The sequence below is a fragment of the Nelumbo lutea genome, chromosome 1 (genome assembly GCF_056320005.1).
Source record: "Nelumbo lutea isolate HS-2025 chromosome 1, American lotus-T2T, whole genome shotgun sequence".
NCBI classification, from domain to species: Eukaryota; Viridiplantae; Streptophyta; class Magnoliopsida; order Proteales; family Nelumbonaceae; genus Nelumbo; species Nelumbo lutea.
This window is the reverse complement of record NC_142684.1, coordinates 148,502,143-148,519,596: the sequence shown is the minus strand read 5'-3', so window position 1 is coordinate 148,519,596 and position 17,454 is coordinate 148,502,143. Positions and strand designations below refer to the sequence as shown.

At 40.8% G+C, this 17,454-nt stretch overlaps 1 protein-coding gene across 3 annotated transcripts in view; it reads left to right on the top strand.

Moving 5' to 3' along the window:
- Positions 1 to 17,454, top strand: part of LOC148878278 (putative phosphoinositide phosphatase SAC9) — a 151,176-nt gene that overhangs the window by 124,857 nt on the left and 8,865 nt on the right. For 2 of the 3 annotated variants that reach the window (XM_088951998.1, XM_088952004.1), the window contains 2 exons: positions 7,828 to 8,280; positions 8,383 to 8,616. In XM_088951998.1, the coding sequence (XP_088808124.1) occupies positions 7,828 to 8,280; positions 8,383 to 8,616 (687 nt within the window). Of the gene's footprint in view, positions 1 to 7,822; positions 8,281 to 8,382; positions 8,617 to 17,454 lie in introns of all 3 variants that reach the window. The other variant, XR_016101285.1, reaches the window with a different exon arrangement.

Here is a 17,454-nt window from a genome sequence, read left to right as displayed (position 1 = left end):
GCTGCAACACTTGCAGTAGTTCCCAAGAATAGTGTCACCTCGCCATCACTCAATCTTCTGCTAACCTTGAACCCCTGCAGTGAGTTACACGCATGAGTTGAAGCCCCGGAGTCAACACACCAGGACACAGAAGTAACTAACATATTAGTTTCTATGACACAAGTTTCGATGTTACCTTTCTTAGATTCCAGGTAGGCAAGACAGTTCCTCTTCCAGTGGTCGGTCTGTTTGCAGAAGTGACAGACATCAGATGCCTTGTTTTTCTTCTGCTTCTTAGGTTTGGTAGCTTTCTTCTGGGGCTTCTTTGCCTTTCTCTTTTTCTTGCCCGATTTGTTAGCTTCAGCAAGCATAACCACAGGCTCATCCTTCTTTAAAAGATCCTCGGCCCTCTGCAACATATTGCTGAGTTCCTGGACGCTGACATTCAGCTTATTCATATTGTAGTTCATAGTGAACGCATTGAAGGAAGAGGGCAAAGAATTCAGGATGGCATCCACTTGCGTGCCAAGATCTAGCCCGGATCCAAGGGCTTCGAGTTCGTTAATGTATCCCATCATCCGAAGACAATGGTCATGAACTTTCTGCCCCTTGGACATCTGCGCGGTCATGAACAATTTCAGGACCTTCTATCGAGTAGAACGGTTCTGCTCTTCATACATTGTTCTTAGACTGTCCAATATGTCCTTGGCTAGTTCGATCTGATCAAACTGCCTCTGTATTGAGTTGTCTAATGAGGCAATGACAAAGCAACGGGCTAGGGAGTTCTTATCCTCCCAATCTTGGTAGTCCCTCCTACGGGCCTCAGAAGCCCTATCACCCGGACGTTCCGGGGCAGGATTTTTCACCACTTTATCTAACTTTTCAGAAGTTAGGACCAACATAAGATTTTTGTACCAATCGGCATAGTTTGGGCCCTTAAGCTTGTTATCGTCTAGGAGCTTTGCAAATTGACCGTTTGCCATTTTCTGATAAAACAGCAAAGACGTTAGTCCACAACCTTAGTTTGATTCATGTTACCTACATAGATATGGCTTTTAATCTATGTTCCATTCCCATTTATTCATCTCTGAGATTTTCCCTCCCTTCTCAATGACGGAGACGACGGAATGTCTCTGGAAATGTGAGAAATCACATAGGGTGCGTGAAGCCAACTGTTTCAGCTGCATAACCCCACCACCTTTCTGTGACAGATCAAATCCACTCATCAGATGAGTTTCCCTTTGGCCTCTGTTAGACAAGGTTCAGAGTCGTTTTCAGGTAAACCTTTCTGTCCAGTGAGTGCACACCCATCATATTCAGGTTACGCCAAGGTACTGTGAGAGAGTTCCCATTTTCTGGTGAAGCCCCTCCCACATCGGTCTATGACGCCCCTATCATCTAATGAAACACTCTAACAGATCCAACAGCAAATGGATAGCCCAATTTTATGGTGCGTTTCCTCATTACTGATGGACCCATCATTGTGCTAATGACGAAAGGCCTTTAGAGAGTCCATCAAATGGATCTCCCTATCACACGCACTCATATTTGTTGGAGGGAACAAAATTACGCCCTAGTTCTAATTTAGGTCAAACCAAAGTGGCTCCCACTGACTTTCATAAATCCAGATTTCTGGTGGGCCTCAATCGGCTAGGGGTTTCATACGCATCCCTTTTTTTGGGTTGTGGGGCCCACCAAGTGGAGAGGGGTCATCCAGTGATCTTAAGGGACACCATGGCAATGATGTGCATTCAGCCATGGTGTGCGCAAGAGCCACTAACGAATTAACATGGGCCAAGTGCTTATGGCCCATGGTCGCAGCACATCATACATCCAAACATCACATGTAAAGGAAGAATTGATCCAATCAATTAACTGCTGTAAAGCCCATCGAATAACCCATTTAAAAAACTTAAAGCATTAACAATTAATGATTACTAGGTGTATGGGCTGAATAGCAGTTGGCAGTTCGGCCCATACAGCTTTTCTCACAATAATGGGCTTTTGCAGTTTTAACCCTTTAAAACTGGTCTTTACAGGTGGGCTGAATTAACCCCTGTAATTGAACATCAGATTTGGAATAACCAGTGTGAGAAATATGGACTAAAAAACAGCCCCTTTCGAATCTCAGATTCAGCCCAAACAGTTTTGGTCCAATCTAGTCTGAAATGGTCCAAAACTGATTTTCAATTCAAGAATTAATTCAAGAGAGATCTGAAATTAATAATTTTTTGATTTTAGACAATCACAAATCAAAAAATATGGGCTGTTCGTACCACCTGCAAAATAGAGGTTAATCACAAAAGTTATAGTTTCATAAACTGTAAATCGCAGTATGCGATTTCTCCATCTACAAATCTCCAGCGCCGCCATCTTCTTCCTTCTTCTTTAATCAAGAAAATAAATAAAAAACAGAAATCCTATTTCTATTAATTAATTACATTCTTGATCAAATCCTATACATTCAGTCTAGAAAAATAAAAAAATTATTTAGAGACCGAATAATAATAAAAGGAAGAAAAAGGATGCGCAGACTATCTGCGCCAAATCTACACTGCGATCTCCAGGTTCGAACAGTCCATTAAATCAAAAATAAATAAAGAACAATTCTAAATAAATTTTTGGATTTAACAAAATTAATTTCAGATCAAACGCCCTTAACAAGAAACCATTTCTTGAAAAAAAAAAAAAAAGAAAGCAATCTGTGTAGATCTTGGCAGAACATTTTCTGTTCATCTGCGCAGGGTCAGATCTGATTTTCTTTTGGTTCAAGATTCGAACCTGGCTCTGATACCACTGAAAGAATGGTAGGATCCATCTAATGGACGCCAAGAAGGGTGCGGAATGGGGGGCGAATTTCAAAAAAAAATTCCTACCTTCTTCCAACTGGGAATCATATTCCCTAAATTTAGAATACTTTATTCAAGGATCCTACTTGAACCATAAACAAACCAGATCGGAACCAAAAGGAAACAGGAAGGATTATACCTGATTCGGAGAAATAATATCTCCCAAAGTTGGTGTTCACGCCCAAAGAAGTAACCAAGATCCGCTCCTGCTGAAGATGACACAGCTGTGGATGGAACGGAACCAGCAGGGTGCGTCCTACACACTGGATTCTTCACAAGAACCCTCTGGAAAACTTGAACACCGAATCCTTTTGTCTATCTTGCAAGACTATTGTCAAGAATTGCTTTCTTGACTTCCTGTTGCTGCAAAGATCCAATCTTCCAACAGGTAGTGGCGGCGGCAAAAGGAGGAGAAGTCCAGTGACGAAGAGGGCAGAACTGTCTCTTCTCTCTGGAGTCTGTGAGAGATCAAATCTCAAATTGCAGGATGTGTTTCTTGCTTCCTCAAACCCCTTAGTTCGAAATCAGATATTTCTGAAAGGGTTTTCTCCTCTTTCTTCTTGATATGAGTCATAAACTCTCTACTTCAGATGGAATATTGTTAGAAGACAAAGGAGTCTTCCAGAGACTCCTTGGAAAACTTTTTTATCTATGCATGACTCGGCCAGACATTGCATATGCTGTTAGTTGCATTAGCCAATTCATGCATGCTCCCCGGGATACTCATATGGCAGCAGTAGAGCGAATTCTGTGTTATTTGTAGGGCTCCCCTGGAAAGGGAATTCTGTTTGCCAAGCATGGCCATATGAAACTTGAAGCCTATACAAATGCTGACTGGGCTGGAAACATTGATGACAGAAGATCTACTTCTGGGTACTGCAGCTTGGTGGCAGGTAATATTGTCTCTTGGAGAAGCAAGAAACAATCTGTTGTTGCTCGATCTTCGACAGAAGCAGAATACAAAGCCATGGCACATGGATTTTCTAAACTATTGTGGCTAAAATCATTGGTGGAGGAACTGGGGATTGAGCAAGATAAACCAATGATGTTATACTGTGATAATCAGGCCGCCATCAACATTGCTCACAACCCAGTACAACATGACAGAACTAAGCATATTGAAGTTTACAGACACTTCATTCGAGAAAGAGTGGCTTTTGGTGAAGTATGTCTACCTTTCATCACCTCTGAAGGACAATTAGCAGATTTCCTCACCAAGTGCATTCCCAAGGCTAAACTTCAGCATGATACTAGCAAGCTTGGCATGATTGACATCTATGCTCAACTTGAGGGGGAGTGTAGAGAAGATGGGCCGAATGGCCCATAGACTGTTTATCCTTTTTTATCTTTTATGTTCTTTGCTGTAATGGGCCTTATTATGGGCCTATTCTTTCTATGTTATGTTCTTTTAATTTCTTGCCCAACTAAGGGCCTCTTTGTAAATTATCAAAGTTTAACTTAATAAAATAGTGTTAGGGGTGTAAGAGTGGAGATTAAGGTTTGAAACTCTCTTACTCTGAACCCCTATTGCCGCCATCTTCTTCTTCATCTTCTTTTCCTTAGAAGAATGATTTCAGTTATTTTATTTTGATTTCTGCATCTATTCTAAACAGTCCTTTATTCTCAAAAGACTGTTTTTCTTCTACCTTCTTCTTAGCCCTAAGAAAAACTTCTACAGATTTCGCCCTAGGCACATAATTCTCTCCATTCAATTTGATAGAAGTCATTTGAACATTCAGGTAATCGGGGGGAACCATAACACTAGACTTTTGTTCACTACTGTCTCCCATATCTGATTTTTTCCTTTTTTTTTTCAACATCACTAAACCCTCCTGAATCCACAGCACACTCCTAGTACTAGATCTGTAGCCAATCAGCCATTCAAATCTCACTATAACACCCATACTGCACACTACAAAACAGACATATACTTGACTGAACACTACACCACCTGAAACTGGTCTCTTCGTATCATCGATTAGAGATTCTTCTACAAACCACCACAAACAACCACTGCACCACAAACTGGAGGCATGAAAACCTCCTAAGGGAAAAAACAACCACTCCTTTGCAGTCTTTTTCTTAATCTCCAAGGGATTGTTATAGCAGCTCTAATACCATGATAAAATTCAGATCTGCACTAATATTCAATTAGGAACAGCAGTATAAGAGATTAAAGGAGATAGAAGAAGAGAAGAGAAAAGAGGAGAAGAAAAGACTGGTTCGAACAAGCGAAAAAATCACTCTCTAGTCAGCCAGGTTTATGTTTATTGTTTTCTATAATAAAACATAATTGACTGTTATGCCCCTACTTAAGTATGGGACACATCACTCAACTTAAACATTATACCTCACACCAAATATAAATAAAAAGACCAAACTGCCCCTATACAGTTGATACTACAGAAACCTATTTGCAGCAACATGGTATACAATGACAGATGTTGCTCAGGCCCTCAACAAAATGGAGTATCTGAATGCAAGAATTGCCATATCATGAGTGTTGTTAGGACCATTCTTCTAGATTCCCATGCTCCAACAACTTTCGGGTGGAGGGAGCAAGCACTTCTGTGCATCTCATTAATCTTCTTCCATCATCTGTTCTTGGTAATTTGTCCCCACATCAATTCTTTTCAAATCTCCTCCTAACTTCTCTATGTTGCATGTGTTTGGGTGTATCTATTTTGTGCATCTCATTAATCTTCTTCCATCATTTGTTCTTGGTAATTTGACCCCACCAATTTTTTTGAAATCTCCTCCTAACTTCTCTATGTTGCACGTGTTCACGTGTATCTATTTTGCACATCTTCCTCCTCATGAATATACTAAGTTATTTGCTTAGTATGTTTTATGTGATTTATTGAGTTATAACCCTAATCTTAATGGATTTGTATGCTATGACCAAAATCTCGTTGGACTAGAATTTCTTGAAATGTGATATTTCTTGAAACTCTCTCCTTTTTCAGCATATTACAAAATTTCTTGTTCCTTTAGTGTCAATCTTGCAATGCTTTGAGTTTGTAGGTACTTTAGACACTTTGTCTCTCTTTCAACTACCACATCAGACTTATTTCAGGAAGTGGATAGCTGCTTTAGTTTCTACACTCCCAACCTCTCCTCTACCAAAGCATGGTTCATCATCTATTCCAGCCCCTGTAAGTATCTCATCTCTTGTTAAAATTGTTGCTTCATCCATAGACATTCCTCCCTTACATTGCTCTACTGGAGTTTCCAAACCACCTGATCACTATGGTTTTCTTTCTAATATTGTTGTGTTATCATCTACAAATATTCCTGTCATACTAGTAGGTTATGGCTCATACTCACTGGAAAGACACCATGGATATTGAGATTTCTACCCTCCTTGAGAATGATACATGGGAATAGTTCCTCCTCCTGATGCATCAGCCATAGGAAATCTATGGATTTATTCAGTGAAGTTCAAGTCTGATGGTAATCTTGACAGATACAAGGCTAGATTGGTTGCTTACAGTTACAAGCAGGAGTACAAATTGACTACGAGGAGATTGGGAGACATTTACCCCTGTTGCCAAGATGACCACAGACTGTCTTCTCATTGCCACTTTTGCAGCCAAGAACTGGGTGATCCACTACATGGATATGAAAATGCCTTCTTGCATGGGGATTTAAAAAGATGGAGTATATAAAACCACCTCCTGGTTATTGTGACGATCCTCCTCTTGTCTACTGCCTTAAGAAATCTCCCTATGGTCTCAAATAGGTCCCTCGGGTCTGGTTTGAGAGATTTAGATAAGTTATTACAGATGCTGGTCTCACCCAAAGCTCCTTAGGTTACTCCCTCTTCGCCTCACAACGTCCTAAGGTATCATTCTATTGCTACTACATGTTGATGATATTCTTGTAACTAGAGATGATCAGGATGGTATTCGTCACCTAAAGAAGCTTCTCAGTCAACCATTCAAGATGAAGAGTCTAGGTCCTGTTACATACTTCTTGGGCTTAGAAGTTCATCATAATTCTCATGGCTACTTTGTTAATTAATAGAAGTATGTTATTGATTTGACTAAGCTTTCTCATCTTATAGATTCCAAGTTAGTTGATAATCCTCTGGAGATAAATCTAAAGCTTATTAAAGATGACAGTCTACTTTTGGAACATGCTACTCTCTATCGTCAACTTGTGGGGAGTCTCATTTACCTCACCATGACATGACCAAACATATCATATGCAGTTCAGATTGTTATCCAGTTTGTTTCTTCTGAAAACCACACATGATAGTTATTTTCATTTCCTTTCCTTCACCTCATCCCTACAGTTGTCTGCATATGCAAATGCTAACTGGGCTGGCTGTTCAGATACTCAACTGTCTATTACTAGATGGTGTATTTTCTAGGTGATTTCCTATTTCTTGGAAATGTAAAAAGCAACAAACAATTTCTAAGTCTTCTACTAAAACAGAATGCCGAGCCATGTCTGCAACACGTAGTGAAATTATTTGGCTCAAGTCACTTTTACATGATTTCTATATTGATCAATCATCTCCTATACCTTTATTACCTGACAATCTCAGTGCCATCAAGATTGCCTCTAATCCAGTCTTCCATGAGAGGACGAAGCATATTGAAGTGGATTGTCACTTTATCTGGGATCTCCTTACTGTGGGTCACATCTCACTTCTTCATGTTTCTTCTAGCCTTTAGCTAGAAGACATCTTCACAAAAGCTATGACAAGAGCCAGGCATTCTTTTCTTATGGGCAAATTGATGCTAGTACCCTTGCATCAGTAGTTACAATATTTCCAATTCTTTTGGCTATGGCCATCCGCATTGTTTTTTGCTTGTTTATAGGGGTCTTCCTTCTCTTTTATATGCAAATAAGTAATTCTGTTTTGTGTGTCTACCTTGTGCTATTTTTTGTTTTCTATTCAGTTATATCAATTGAACACTAAAGAAAAATATAACTAATTGTTTCTTGTTCTGTATTCTCAACCACCTAAACTTCATCATTGTTAGTACAGGTACAAATATGGGTCAGCAATAAGATAAATAAAGAAGAACGTTCATGTGTGGGAAAGTGGGATATCCAATCCTTGATCTCATCATCCTCAGAATTTTATGGGCCAGAAAAATCAGGCAGTGAGAATGATGTTCTAAGGCATGTCAAGTTTACCTTCAAGAATCGAATTCGGTGCCGTATCATTTGGATAACACTACGTATTAGGCGGCCGGGTTCAAGTTCTATTCATTTAGACCAAGAATTCGATCTTTTTTCTCTAGATGAAAATCCTTTTGAACATAGTCGTCGTGCCTCTTTTGGAGGTACAGTTCAAAGTGAACCATGCATTCATGCCAAAAGGTTCTTAGTAGCTGGGAGCCATGTAAGGGATGATCTAGGGCTTGCATCACAAGGATCTGACAACATAAACTTGAAATCCTGGTTAGAGAGAGCTCCACAGTTAAGTCGATTCAAGGTACGAATGATTCTTCTTACTTGTTAGCCTTACAAATATGGTTTTCTGTCAGTTATTTACTGCATTATGTCTTGATTGATTGTTTTTTATTCTTCTTTGAAGGTTCCAGTTGAGGCTGAAAGATTATTCGACAATGATTTAGTCTTGGAACAGTATCTATCACCTGCTTCACCTCCACTGGCGGGGTTCCGTCTGGATGCTTTCACTGTGATAAAGCCTCGTATTACCCATTCACCTTCTTCTTTGGAAGTGGGTATCTGGGATAATTCCTTAACATGTTTAGAAGACAGGCACATATTTCCTGCAGTACTATTTATTCATGTATCTGCTCTCCAGGTAGTTAGAAGTGAATCTCTCTCATCTACATTATTGTTGCATTATCTACATTAACATGATATTATAACTTTTGCCCAATATTGTCAGACTCAGATTGGACTGCAAATTTGAACTGTGTCCCAGTAGGCATTCCATATGTTAATAACCCCAACTTTCATACTTTTCTAACACCTAGTTAGCTTAGGTTGCACCAGGATGTTATTGGCAAACCAGTCAAATTTAAGAAACCAAGACAGTTTAACTGTCAGCAAGCCAATCCATTTGTTAAGAACAATTTGATTCATATATAAGACAACATTTACATATGGATAACATCTATTTTTGTTTGTTATGAAAATGCAACTAAAAGATCTGAATCTATCTATTACTTATGTAGTGGCACAAATAAATACCATCAAACCACACTTCAAGATTAGATGTATTTTACATATATTTATATGTATTCTATATGTATCCTTTTATGATGTCATGGGTCACTAGCTTGCCCATTGGTCAGACTGTTTAGCCCATAGCCCTATCCTGTCCTTGTCCAAATGGTCTGGTTCTGACAACACTGCTTTTGTTTGCTTGTAGTTTTGACACAAATTTGTGAAGGTAAAACCACTCATTAGAAGTTTAGAACTAAAAATCTCCGAATGTCTGAAGGAATTAAAAAGTGACAGAACCTCCTATAAAGAACAAAAAATGGACATTTTCTAGGAAAGGCCATTACCCGATGCCGGTCCTAGCTACGCATGGTCTTCAAGAGAGGTGGATCCAGTATGGACCTTAAGAATTTTTACACAAACTGATTGTTTTCAAACTCAAACCTGTGTTCTTATGCTCGTTAGTAGGAATGGAAATTTTCCCCAATGAACCTGGGCCCCTCCCCACCCTACCTTGTCAAATGGCATGGGTTTTCCTCGATCTTAAATGGGGATTTTTTTCCCTAAACCGGGGTGGGTTCAGGGAATTATATGCTAACAGTAGTCAATCTAGACTACAATCAGTCTTGAATTAAAAAGAAAAAGGATGCAAAATTGAAGAGAAGAAGAAGAAGAGAAGAGAGTAGGAGAAGAGGTACACAAAGAGAGTTTCAGAAAAGCGAGAGGGAAAGTCATAATTTCTGCCGACCCACTCTTAGTATTTATATAACTATTGGCTAATTGTAAAAGGGCTGAATTGCCCTTATTGCTTACATGGCAAATAGAATAAGAAATAACTAATAATAAAGCTGAAATAACTACCAACTAACACTGTCATATCTAATAGAAATATTGCTGCCATAGGAACACTGTGGGGACCACATCAGTGTTCTCTACACTCCCCCTCGAGTTGGGAATAGATATTTGTCATTCCCAACTTGCATAGATGTACCTCTAACTTCTTCCTTGGAATAGCCTCGGTGAGAAGATCTGTTAGCTGCATGCTGGAGGTGATATACAAAAGACACACTTCTTGAGATGAAACCCTTTCTCTGACAATATGTCGGTCTACTTCAATATGCTTAGTTCTTTCATGCTGTACCGGATTATGAGCTATATTAATAGCAGCCTGATTATCACAATACAGCATTAAGGGCTTCTCATAAGCAATACCCAACTCCTCAAATAGTGATTTCAACCATAGGATTTCAGCCACACCATTAGCCATGGACCTGTATTCAGCTTATACACTAGAACGAGAAACAACACTTTGCTTCTTACTCCTCTAGGAGACCAGGTTACCTCCTACAAAAGCACAATATCCAAAGGTAGACCTTCTATCATCAACACTCCCAGCCCAATCAGCATCTATATAAACCTTTATCTTCATGTGATTATTATTCTTGAATAGTATACCTCTACCTGGGCACCTCTTCAAATATGCTAATATCCTCTCAACTACAAGTAAGTGAGTAGTCCTAGGAGAGTGCATATACTGACTGACAACGTTGACCGCATAAGTGATGTCCAGTCGTGTGAGACAAGGATAGAGGAGTTTTCCAACTAACCGTAGGAACGTAGCTTTATCTTTAAGTGGCTCAACACCCTCTGCACTGATCTTGTGATTTTGTTCAATAGGTGTATCTATAGGCTTAACACCTAACTTTCCAGTTTCTTACAACAAATCTAGAACATACTTTCTTTGAGAAACAAAAATCCCATGTTTAGATCTAGCTACCTCAATACCCAAGAAGTATCATAGCTCTTCTAGATTTTTCACCTCAAATTCTTGATGAAGGAGTTGTTTGAGAGACTCAATCTCACCATTATCATTCCCAGTCACTACAATATCGTCCACATATATAGCAAGCAAGGTCAAGGAAGAGTCCACTCTCTTAATGAACAATGTATGGTCTGACTAGGCATGTACATAGCCAAATCTTTCAAGGGCTTGTCTGAATCTATCAAACCAACCTCTAGGGGACTGTTTGAATCAATACAAGGCATTCTTCAACCGGAAATCCTTCTTTCCCGTTTCTGCATCCTAAAATCTAGGAGGCAACTGCATGTAGACTTCTTCCTGCAAGTCTCCATTGAGGAAGGCATTTTTAACATCCATCAAGAACAAGGGCCAAGAGTAACTGGCTACAAGTGACAATAAAACTCTAATAGTGGTCATCTTTGCCACTTGAGCAAAAGTTTCTAAGTAGTCTATACCATAAGCCTGAGTAAATCCCTTTGCAACTAACCGAGCCTTATACCTTTCAATGGAACCATCAGCATTATGTTTCACAGTAAATACCATCTACATCAAACCGGTTTCTTCCCTTTAGGCTGGTCAACTAGCTTCCAAGTATTATTCCTCAGAAGAGCATCCATTTCGACCTTCATTGCATCTTTCCACTTAAGAACTGACAAGGCCTCCTGCACTATTCTAGGGATAGGAATATCAACAATACATGTGAGGAAGGACCTATAAGAGGGGGACAGGTGATCATAGGACAAGAACTAGGAAATGCAATGGGCTGTGGATGTGGTGCAATGCAGTTTGCCTTTACGGACTACAATGGGGAGGTCAAGGTCATCCAAATGAGGTAAGGGCTCAATAGTGGAAGGTATCTAAGTGGAACTTGGATCTGATAAAGGAACTATAGTACCTAGATATGGATCCGCAGAAGGAATTGGGGCTGTCCTGGACTGCTGATGACTGAAATCAACCTGCCTTCACCGCCTATGATAGACTCTCGAATCCCGACACCTCTGACACCCCTCCCCATTACATCCCTCATCACTCAATGGAACATGTAAAGGAACTTCTGATGAGTTAGCCCCACACTCACTACTCTCCCCCTGAGGAGAAACCCTCTATGATAATAGGGTACACCCTCGAAGAAAGTGACATACATAGAGACAGATCATCTCCCAGAAGTGGGTTCATAGCAGCAATATCCCTTTTGAGTTTGTGCATTGTGAGCTTGAGAGTTGTACTAGAAGTAGAGGAGAGGAGAAGAACACCACTGATATGTTGTGAATGTCGAACTGTACTGCCCAGTCGACCATGCTATTATTTATATTTGAATGTAGTACAATGATACAAGTAATTACTGGAATGCCCCTGATTAGTGATGGGACACCCAGTTAACTTAAAACATTAAACAGGCTTAGGCCCATTAACACAGGCCCAGTTACAGGATAACTTAAATTTAAGTATGGGCTAATAAGAACTCTTATCAGCCGAACACTCATACAAAGAGACTTCATTCTAACATTCTAACACTCCCTCTCAAGCTAAGCATGGATATCAATCATGTTTAGCTTGCCAAGTATGTCCCTGAACTTTGTTGCTGCCAGCCCTTTAGTCAATACATCTGCAATTTGCATCTTTGATGAGTATAAGGCACATAGAGTTCTCTCGAGACAATTCTCTCTCTGACAAAGTGTCGATCAATTTCAATATCTTTTGTACTGTCATGCTGCACAGGATTGTTGGCAATGTTGATACCAGCTTTATTATCACAATACAGCCTGAAAGGACCCTCAGCCTTAATACCAAGCTCATTAAGAAGAGTTCTGAGCCATAAGAGTTCAGCAACCCCGTGTGCCATAGCTCGGTATTCTACTTCTACACTTGATCTAGCCACTACATTCTGCTTCTTACTGCGTCATGTGACCAGGTTTCCTCCCAAGAATGTACAGTAACCTGAGGTTGATTTTCTGTCTCCAACAGATCCAGCCCAATCTGCATCAGTGTAGGCTTCAATTTCAAGTATGTTGTTTTTTCTGAATAGAATTCCTTTCCCTTGGCAAGTATTCAAGTACCTGAGAATTCTTTCCACTGCTCTCATATGAGGGATCTTTGGTGAGCGCATGAATTGACTGACAACATGCACTGCAAAGGCAATGTCTAGCTGAGTAAGGGATAAGTATATCAGCTTTCCTACCAATTTTTGGTACCTCTCTTTATCACAGTATTCCTCACCCATTGATTCTTGTAGTCCATGGTTCGGTTCTATTGGAGTGTTTGTTGGCCTGCACCCCATCATGCCTGTTTCCGCTAGGAGGTCTAGCACATATTTCCGCTGACATATGTAGATTCCTTCTCTTGATCTAGCAACTTCAATCCCAAGAAAATATCTCAGATTTCCAAGGTCTTTGATCTCAAATTCTAAAGCTAAGAACTCCTTCAGCCTCTTCATCTCTTCCAAGTCATTTCCGGTAATCACCATATCATCCACATAAACAATGAGTGTCGTAAGTTTGTCATCCTGTCTCCTTGTAAACAATGTATGATCTGCACTGCTTTGAGTGTACCCCACTTTCTTCATGGCCATACAAAGTCTCTCGAACCATGCCCGGGGAGACTGTTTCAAACCATATAATGCTTTCCTTAGTTTACACACCTTCTTTCCAACATCATAGCCTGGTGGAGGTTCCTCGAATACCTCTTCATGAAGATCACATTTAGGAAGGCATTCTTTACATCCAGCTGATGGAGTTTCCAAGAGAAATTTGCTGCTAGTGACAGTAGAACCCAGATTGTGTTGAGCTTTGCTACTGGGGCAAAGGTTTCTTTGTAGTCAATTCCTTCCTTTTGTGTAAATCCCTTTGCCACAAGTCTGGCCTTGTACCTCTCGATTGACCCATCTTCCCTGTGCTTTACTGTGAATACCCACTTGCACCCAACAGTGCCTTTCCCCTCTGGCAGGTCACCTAATTCCCACGTTCTTGCTTTCATTAGCGCTTTCATCTCTTCATTCATGGCTTCTTTCCACCTTGGATCAGATGCCGCCTCTGAGTACCAAGAAGGGACACATACAGAGGAAAGAGTAGACACAAAGGAGTGATAGGCAGGAGATAAGTGTGAGTAATAAACAAAATCAACTATGGGATGCCGGGTGGTACAAGAACTAACAGGCTTACGAAGAGCAATAGGAAGTTCCAAATCCGAAGTGTGTAAGTCAGAATTACCTTGGATTGTAGAGACAGATTGATCTAAGTTCAACTGGTTGCAATCATGAGGTTGAGGGCCCTTCTTCCTTCTGTTATATGTAAGTATCTCTTTCTCTTGCCTATTGGAACCTTCAGGAGCACCTGCTGTATCAGGAGAAGTAGCTGGCATAGTGGGAGCCTCACTAGGTTGACCTAGAATGTCACAGCTAGGAGTAGTGGAAGGTGATGAAAGGGGAACAAAAAAGAAGGGAGAATGAGAATCCTCTTCCAACCCACTAGTCTCCCCCTGAAGAGGATTCTGAGAAGACTGGAAATAGGGTTGAGACTCAAAAAAGACTACATCTCTGGTGACATACTTTTTCTTGGAGACAGGATCATAACACTTGTACCCCTTTTGTGTAGGAGAGTACCCAAAAAATATTCCCTTTGTAGCCTTGGGATCCAGCTTGGTTTTCTTTGGATCCTTCACATGTATGAAGCATGTCAGCCAAAAACTCGTGGGGTAATTGGAAATTCTGGAAGAGTGGGACACAAAACAGAGAAAGGAGTCTACATATCCAATACCTTAGATGGCACCCGATTTATCAGGTATGATGCAGTGAGTATAGCTTGAGACCAATATTGCTTAGGCACTTTGTGCTGGAATAGTAGGGCTCAAGTTGTCTCCAATAGGTGCCTATTCTTGCGCTCAGCAACCCCATTTTGCTGAGGGGTGTTAGCACAGGATGATTGGTGTAACATGCCTGCATCTTCCATGAATGAGTTCAGGGATCTTTCAAAGTATTCAGCCACATTGTCTGACCGGAATTGCTTAATCTTCTTATCAAATTGTGTTTCAATCATCTTGCAAAAAGCCATAGTTATCCGTGGTACTTCATCTCGTCCTTTTAATAGATAAATCCATGTGCACTAAGAATAATGGTCAATAAAACTGATAAAGTAACGAAAGCCATCAATGGAAACAATAGGTGAAGGTCCCCAAACATTAGAATGAACCAAATCAAAAGGAGCTCGAATTTCATTACTAGAAGTTGGATACACTGTTCTACATTGTTTTGACATTTGACACACATCACAAATTAAACTCTGACTTGGAATTCCCTTAAACAATTCGAGAAACAACATTGCTAAAGAAGAGAAAGACACATGACCTAGCCTAGCATGCCACAGGTGCAGCCTAGCTATTGACTCCACACTTTCCGGACTAGTAGTAGCAGAAGCTTGTAGGGCTATGCCGATGTCCGCATCAAAATGGTAGAGGCCCCCATACTCATGACCACTCCCAATCATTCTCCTCGACAATCTGTCCTGGAAGATACAATGAGTAGGAAAAGAAGTTATACTGCAGTTCAAATTTTTTGTAAGCTTTGAAACAGACAAAAGATTTGAGGTAAGACTAGGAACATGTAGGACTGATTAAGGAGAGAGGTCATTGCTAAGGTCAACCACCTCCTTTCCAGAGATGGTGGAGAGAGACCCATCAGCCACTCTCATCTTATCCTAGCCAGACAACAAATGATATGAAGAGAATAAGGAGGACATATGTGTCATATGGTCAGTTGCTCTGGAATCACTCACCCAAGAGGTGGAATCAATGGAACTAGTTGCACTAAAGGCAGAGACTGTACATGATCTAGCAAGAGAGGTGGAAGCTAAAGAATTTTTCTTCAGATGGGCTAATTCCCGGTTGAGAATCTCTACCTAACTAGCCGTGAAGCCCAAAGTACTTGGTCCAGAGGAGTCGGCAGCCTGCCCTGTGGAGGAAGAGGACACTGTCGGAGTACTTTGTGAGTTGTTAGTACTATTGTTGGTGGCAAGATTCCCACTTGCTGCATGACCCTTATGTTGTCTTTTGTCCTTTCTCAAAGTAGCTGGCTTCAGATGAGGATACAAGACCCAACATTTCTCCTTTGTGTGTTTCTCACCACCACAATGGGTACACTTGAGGGACTTCTTGGCTGGGAGTTTTCCAGATAGTTCAGTTGATTGTGTCTGGGAGTCAACTTGCATCTCCCTTCTCCTGAATTCTTCATTCCTCACCAGGTAATAGACATGGTAAAGCTCTGGTAATTCATCTCTCCCTAGAATTTGTGACCATATACCCTCATATACTGGGTCTAGGACAGCCAGAAACTTGAAGGCTCTGCTCTCTTCAATTTTCTTGTCATGTCTCTCATTGTCCTGGCATTTTCCCAATCCAATATCAAGTGATGATCAAGCTCTTCCCAAAGGCCTTCCAGGGTTGCAAAATATGTTATCACGGACATGTCTCCTTGCCTTAGAGCTGCAATATCTTGGTTTAATCTATAGATTCTAGCATTGTTCTTTTTCTGGTCGTAGGTCTTGGATACTTTCTCCCAAATCTTAACAGCTGTGGGGAAATGATGAACAGTTCTAGCCACCCGAGGAGTCATGGAGGCCAGCAACCAAGACATGACTGTGGCATTCTCCTTGCGCCACACGACATGCTCAGGACTGCCAACTTCAGGTTCTTTCTTGTCTCCATCCAGATAGCCTGTGAGATCATGAGAAGTAATGAATAGCCTTGCTGAGACGAACCACTCTCTGAAGTTATATTCATCCAGCAACACGTTTGTAATCTGTAAACTGTGCAGATTAGGGTTTTCCAGGTTAGAGAACCTTGCGGCAGGTCTATTATCTCTGGAGGAAACTTCTCCGGATAGTGAGGACATGCTGACTTCAGTCTTAGAGTAGGTTTAGAGCTCACCGAAGTGTTCACAGTGCTGGACAATCTGGAGCTGGCAGCTCCCTAGGTCTTCACTTGAGCTGAAGCAGTTCGGGTATAGTAGTGGTGAGAGGTTCCGGACTGATAACCAACCTGAACTTGGAGCTGTTTACCACTGTGCTATGCTGGTTTTGTTGGGGCTTCGAAGCTGCAGTTGTGGAGAAGCTCTCCCCCTTTCAGCTAGGGCTAGGATTTCTGAAATCAGTCCTCAACTAGGTCTGTCCTACACAGACCTCTCTTAGTAGCCAAATAGCTACTATTTGCTGAAAAAAGAACCTAATAGGACATCCACTTCTGGGCCTTACCTCCCTTGATCCCTACAACCAAGGGAAACCCTAGGTTCGAATCTGCTTTGTTCTCTTATAACCCTAGTTTTTTCAGCAACCCAGAAAAGAAGAAAGAAGATGGAAAGAACAACAAGAGAAGAGAGAGTAGAAGCTAGTGCGCCGGCTGAAACCAAAGAGAAGCTAGTGCTCTGATACCATGTGAGCTTGAGAGCTGTACTCAAAGTAGAGGAAAGGAAAAGAACACCACTGATATGCTGTGAATGTCGAACTGTACCGCCCAGTCGACCATGCTATTATTTATATTTGAATGTAGTACAATGATACAAGTAATTACTGGAATGCCCCTGATTAGTGATGGGACACCCAGTTAATTTAAAACATTAAACAGGCTTAGGTCCATTAACACAGGCCCAGTTATAGGATAACTTAAACTTAAGTATGGGCTAACAAG